This window comes from Phaseolus vulgaris, chromosome 9 (assembly GCF_000499845.2).
Source record: "Phaseolus vulgaris cultivar G19833 chromosome 9, P. vulgaris v2.0, whole genome shotgun sequence".
NCBI classification, from domain to species: domain Eukaryota; kingdom Viridiplantae; phylum Streptophyta; class Magnoliopsida; order Fabales; family Fabaceae; genus Phaseolus; species Phaseolus vulgaris.
The window spans coordinates 11944324-11951453 of NC_023751.2; the positions used below are offsets into that span (position 1 = coordinate 11944324).

Consider the following 7130-nt stretch of genomic DNA (forward strand, 5'->3'; position numbering starts at 1 on the left):
TTGGACAACATTGCTAGAGTCAATCATCGCATCTGAGATATTGTCCGCTTTAGAGGACGGTGCTACGTCACGATTTTATCCTTAAAAGACGTCTCGAAGGGTGAAAGAAGTATATAAACTGCCATTGGCCTCGATTCCTGAGCGATGTGAGACTGTATTGGCATACAGAACATTACTCATATTTCACTTTAATTTATATAATGTGTGCAATGCTAATTGAATCACTTGCCTTGAGAGGAAAAATGGGAAAGGGAAATTCTCTCCAAAGCAAGTTGCAACTACGGTAGAGAGGATGTAAGAGAAAAAACTTAATATTTAATGATGAAAAATAATTGAATGAAATAATAGACATTATTGTATTGTTATTATTTATTTAAGTGATTTGTTGGTGATATGCGAAATAGAAAATTTAGTAGGGGTTGTATTGTAAATGAGTGGTTTTATTTATTTTTACCCATGGTTATTTTGTTTTGATATGAGTAAAATGAATGTTTAGAAGAGAAGGTGTCAGACATGGATGGCATTAGAAGTAAAAAAGTACCGTTAGTTCTGATTGAATTGTGCAGTGTACCTCTACTAGGGCTTAAACATTCCATAAATGAATTGGTAGCTAGTAATAGTAACACACTACAGAACATAACACGATGTTTAGGATGAATGGATGAAAGAGGGAGAAGAGGCATCCATTAATTTGTAGGGTACATTTGTCACGTGTCCAGTAATTGTGCTTCATGGCCCATTTTTCATCCGCCTCTGCACCTACACCCAGACACTCCCAATAAACAATAAATAAAACTGCTTCCGTTTGGGGAATAAATAACAATAACACTCTCTTCTCTCTTCTCTCTTCTCTCTTCCCTTTCTTTCAAACACCATGGAGATCCTTCTTTCTCCACCGCCCCATTTCACACTCTCGCTCCTCTCCGTCCCATAGAAGTTCCGCCGTCCAAGATGGCCAATCACCACCACTATCATCATGCGCATGACACCAACCTCAAATCCCTTCTCGACACCCTATACTGCTCCGAAGAGCATTGGGAGGAACACGTTGGGGAAGATGAATTAGACCAAACAGAGGATGATTACCTAAGCGCTAATAATACTTCTAATAATAACACTACCGGTGGCAGCACCATAATAAACTCCGTTCACAACCCTCATGTGTTGTCGGAAAGCGACATGTTTTGTGACGAGCAAGAGTTGGCATCGCTGCTGGGGAAAGAACAACACAACCCTCTAAGCACTTGCCTCCAAACCAACCCTGCGTTGGAGTGTGCTCACAGAGAAGGCGTGGAGTGGATGCTCAGAGTGAACGCTCACTACTCCTTCTCTGCTCTCACAGCTCTTCTTGCCGTCAACTACTTTGACCGCTTCCTCTCCACCCTCCACTTTCAGGATGGCAAGCCATGGATGACTCACCTCGCTGCCGTCGCTTGCCTCTCTCTCGCTGCCAAAGTGGAGGAGACACAAGTTCCCCTTCTCCTAGACCTTCAAGTATCTTTCTTTCTCCACTCTCTAACATCACCAACACACATAATTCTTACATTTTAGCTCAAACTCATCCTTACAAAACCAATGATGGGAGGATAATTTTTCACTTCTTGTCTAACAATAAATGTGGGATTTGAGCTTTACAAAGATTGCCTTCATTTACTTCTCATTTTATTTGCTATTTATTTATATCTTGTTTTTGTATTGTTCTTTGAATTGTGTAGGTGGAGGAGGGTAGATACTTGTTCGAAGCCAAAACGATTAAAAGGATGGAGATTTTGGTACTTTCCACTCTTGGATGGAAGATGAACCCGCCAACCCCTCTGTCCTTTCTTGATTACATCACAAGAAGACTTGGATTGAAGGATCATCTCTGCTGGGAGTTCCTCAGGAAGTGCGAAGGCCTTCTTGTCTCTGTCCTCGGAGGTAATTTCGTTACGTCCTTTTTGTTAGAAGAAATACTGAAACTGAAAGTCAATTTTCGTGTCTAAAGTTGATGAACAATTCATTGATTTCTTGTAATGTGAGTTGTTTATCTTAATTAGTTTTGTATTTAAGTTTCACTTTCCAACATTGCAGATTGGAGGTTAATGGGTTATCTACCGTCTGAATTGGCAAGTGCTACGATGATGCACGTTGTGAAAAGCGTGAAGCCTTGTCTAGAAGGTGAATACCAGAGGCAACTCTCGGGTATTCTGGGATTCGACAAGGTTGGTGGACGTTTGTTTCAATTTGGTCTTGTGTTTGATTTAGAGATTTGTACGAATAAGCAATAAAAACGTGAAATGTGTGCGTACAGGAGAAGGTGAACGAGTGTAGGAAGGTGTTGGAATTGTGGTCAGGGTACGGGAAGCAGGGGAAGCAATGCACGAAACGCAAGTTTGTAAGCATTCCCGGAAGTCCAAACGGCGTGATGGAGATGTCGTTTAGCTGTGATAGCTCGAATGAGTCGTGGGCAGTAGCTGCAGCAGCTGCCGCCGCCGCTGCTTCAGTGTGTTCTTCACCGGAAGCTTTGTCGAAGAAGAGTAGAAGTGAAGTAAAGCGATAAAGGGAAATGTTGTGGGCAGCTAGTTGGGCGTTAATCTCAACCACCCTCACCCCTAGTGGAAGCATATATAGTCTTTCCCTGCTTTAATAACTGCGTATCTTTCTCTTTCTCTTTTTGACCAGCAAGTTAAATTGCCAACCATCTCTGCCTAGCACCACTTCCATTCACCACTCATTTATTAATGGAATTAGATTTAGACCTTCCACGCAACCTCACATCCCTGTAGATGTAGTGTAGTGTAGGACTGGAAGCAGATATTGTTGGCATTTTATGAAGAACAATTTTATATAATTAGTTAGTATTAATAATATAATAATAGTATATATGTTAAGAACAACACCCCCATATCAATGGACATAACTGTATTTATCCTCTTTTCCTTTCAATGCTATGAGATATATTTCAAATATTAATTTCACATTCAATCCAGCAATGTGAATTGGCAATAGAAAAACATTTGTTGAAAGATTTAGGTGAATGAATGAACACAGTGTCGGCCACAGGCAGATATCAGATATGAGTGAGTGATTTGATTATTATTTATTTGTTGGGTTGGGGTGCTGTGTTGTGTTGACCTGGTTGGGTTGAGTTCAGTTTCCGTTTGTATATCAATTATAGTAAAAAGTAATCATACAATGACCCATCCAGCTGTAACACCATCTTTTTATGTTTCTACCACTTTCTTTTTTTAGTTTTTTCATGCTTATTTCTAAATCTCTAAATTTTCTCCATTCCTTCTGTCTTTTTCTCATACCAAAAGCCATGGCGGACCCTTGTCTTCCACCATTCTAGTATTTCAGTACCTTGCTGCTTCTGCTCACCAATTCAAGCCAAAATATTATTAAATCAAAACTCATTTCTTCTATATACCCTTGGATCTTCGTTATTTATTTTCTTCAAAACTAAAATCAAATCATCTTTGACATTTCAAAAACATTTTCGGTTAGGTTAAACATCATGAGGTCAATTTCGAAAAGATTATAGCTTGTCGGATATCCTTCTAGAGATAGAGACGTTTGTGACATACGTGGGAGGTTTCGCACTTGCATGTATAATTGTTTATCTATTTTTTCTTAAACTAAAAAGAGGAAAATGTTTTTATGTTTCGTGGGTCAATTGGCATTGTGCATTTATTTTTTTAACAAGCAAAAGAAACTAGAGGGAAAAAAAAGGCGTGCCAATAACCTTTTACTTTGGTTACGTAAAAAGAAAGCGTTTGTTGGTAGGTATGCCAATGGATTTTCGAATTTTGAAGCTGTAAGTGCAAAATTCGTTTCCAATATCCATCCTTTGTCGGAAGCATCGCAAATCATATAATAAAACAAGACCAAGTCAATGGAAGGTAAATCAAACAGTTGTTTGCACAGATCTCAACCCTCATACTTGTCACATATGACCAAGAAGAAAAGTATATGATATTTTTACAGCATTAACTCCACGTAATAAACTCTACAGAGCTTTTACAGCATTCCTTGGAATTGAATGTTATCTGAACTTCTTCAAAATGCTTGAAGATAATGTTTGCTAGTTGCAGCAGAGCAGCATCTTGGATTAAAAATAATAATCATAAACTGGCCGTCTTTGAAACCTTGTTGGATCAGTCAGTGAAAAATAGAATATCATGGCATTTAAGTTGATAATAAAATGTGATTAAACAATAAGTGATTAGAGTTTAACAATTGCACTGCTCGGCAGAACAATTTTTTTTGAAGTGGATCTTGCTTCTGTCTTGTTCATAGCACGCAAAAGACACCCATGAAAGCCCCTGCATGTGCTTTCCCTACCTTTTTAAAGGGGACCATTGCTTGACTTTATTCCCTTTCTCTATATATGTGCTGCTTTGAGTTTTTTCAAGGGAGATTATTGAGTGTTGTTGTTGAAATAACATTAAGAAGAAACAAAAGCTTTTATTTCCACCAAGAAAAACACGCCCAATACTTCTACACTTCATATTATGTTAATGTTAGCACTAACATGACAATACTTATTTTTTAATAATTAAGTCATATAATGTGTAGACACTGCATCATAGCATGTCTTTCTTATAGTTATAAACCAAAATGTATTGTTTCACTTTCAAGCACTTTCTTCCACCCTTCACTCAAATCTGAATGAATGACAACTGAGACATGAGTCAAGAGTTTGTAATAAAGGTGATAAAAATAATTCATTACTTCAACTCTATTTTTAACAATTCTATTTTTAATTTTAGTCTGAAGTTCACGTCTTTGTTATTATTCGTATTCTTTTGATTTTTCGGTGTTGATGATTTTTAATAGATTTTAGTTATTTATCTATGGTCAAGAGTGGAATAACATGTAAAAGATCTTTTCACACTCAAATGAGATGGTTAAAATTAATAAATGTTATATTAACTTAACATTATCAACTTATTTATAAAGATTATATATTTAATTTTTTGATGAACTTAAAGTAGCACGATGATTAAAGTTAATCTCTGTATTAGTTTAACATCAGGTACAAATCCTCTACAAAATACATGTTTAAGTTATTTTTGTCTTAACTACCGAAATAATTTTTATCACGATAGATAGTTGAGATATTCTTCGACATGTATGGTTAAAATGTTCTCAATTGTGTCTATAATATCTCACTACAATAATAAAAGTTCTACCTAATTTATACCTATATAAATAAAAAAATTATATAATTTTTGTTGTAATGATAAAAAAGAAAAAGGGAAAAAAAGAGAACTATAAAATAGTGTACACTATTAGTGAAAAGAGGGACATGTTGCTTCTTTCTTGGTATAATTTATTTAAGTACACTTTTTTATTCAATTATTTTTGTATATTTCAATGTTTGAAATGGGCAAAGAGGTGGTAGGGAATAGTGTTGTCACTTTGACCTGTTCAGTTCTTTACTCCTCCTGTGAATGAGTGCTATTACAAGACTTTTGTTTATTGATTAGTTACAGTGTCAATAATTCATTAGTGTAGGTAGATGACTAATTCTAGGTAGATAACTATTTATTATACTACTAAAAAAATTATTGAAAAAAAAAATTTTTAGATAAAACTAATAATTAATTGTTATAGTGATTAAATTAGATATTATTTTAAAGAGTAAAAAAATTATTAATTTTTGAATTAATTTTTATTATTGATAAATAATTTTTAAATTAGTATTTAATTAGCTACCAAGGTTTTAATTATCAATTATTTAGATTTTAAATTTGGTAGAAAAATCTTGGTAGCTAATTAGATATCAAACTATTTATCAATAACACAAACTAATTTAGAAACTAATAATTTTTTTAGTTTCTAAAATAATATCTAATTTAATTACTATAACAACTAATTATTTTTTTCTCTAAAATTGATTTCCATTCAATGATTTTTTTTTAGTGGTAAGATTTTTTAAAAATACAATTATTTTCATAAAGAAATAAGGTAAAAATAAAATTACAATGGAAACAAAATTCTCTATAATATTTAATATATATATATATATATATATATATTACTCAAATTTAAACTAATTTAATTTGTCCAAAATGTGGTACTTTATGTAGGAGTTGAGTTAAAAGATGATTCCAAATATTGTGTTTTTAACATTTAAGATAAAATTATAATAGAGTCGCTGGTGACCAAAACCAACAATGACTTAATTGTGTAGAATAACTGGAGATGGGAACAAAATTGAAACACATTCATTTTACATACTTTACTTCTTATATACTAACTAATGATACTTTACTTTTCTGTATTAACTTCGAAATTATTGGAATTTACAATTATTAATATTATATAAATATACTTTTTAAAAATAATAGTTTAAATAATGTTTATCCATAAGAAAGTAAATTATACATGTGTTTGATTATTACATTTAAGAATCCAACCTCACGTTTTTTTATCAGTAGAATCCAACCTCACTTAAAACAATTTAATCGAGTTATGTTTAGTCAAATAAATCCAAACATTTTTGTTTCTTTAAAATTTGAGAACTGAACTTGGTTACTCAAAGTGGATATAAATAGTGCACATTCCAAGAACAAGGTATGTCATTACTGAATATACTATGATAACCTAGGACCGAGTACTCTTTGTTGACTTGAGCGTTAGAATGTCTTCTACAGATATCCTCATTCAACATTCATTTGGAATTGGGCGACCAAGACCTAAATGAGAGAAACAAACTGAAGTGCGAGTTGACCGCCCATAAAGAAGAAGGAAGACAAAATCCATCAATAGTTTTTTAGATCACACCTCCCTAACAAAAACAACAAAAACAATATGTTTTTACCTAGCAATAATTTTTTAGATATTTATAACATCTGTTAAATTTAGGAATTTAAGTATTTCTAAACCCATGTTTGACTTTTGGTGAGACAGTATTCCATGTTTTCAGAAAGGGAAAAAAGAAGAAGTGAGAGGTAGTGTAAAAATAGTAAATAGTTTTGAAAACAATTAAAAGGTAAAACAATTTTGATAAAACATAAAAACGAGTATTATTATTGTAAACAATACTATATAATCACAATTAAACAAAAAAAATGTAACTAATCCGCATCTGTCCCGTTTATCACTGAAATTTGATCCATAAAATCCACATTACCTCACCAATT

At 33.4% G+C, this 7130-nt stretch overlaps 1 protein-coding gene across 1 annotated transcript; it reads left to right on the forward strand.

The window, feature by feature from the left end:
- Nucleotides 1–757: 757 nt before the first annotated feature.
- LOC137821906 (cyclin-D3-2-like) lies at nucleotides 758–2946 on the forward strand. Its single transcript, XM_068626701.1, has 4 exons — nucleotides 758–1494; nucleotides 1716–1917; nucleotides 2071–2201; nucleotides 2291–2946. Exons 1-4 carry the CDS (start codon nucleotides 952–954, stop codon nucleotides 2537–2539), a joined length of 1125 nt encoding a protein of 374 aa, XP_068482802.1. The 5' UTR covers nucleotides 758–951; the 3' UTR covers nucleotides 2540–2946.
- Nucleotides 2947–7130: the final 4184 nt, after the last annotated feature.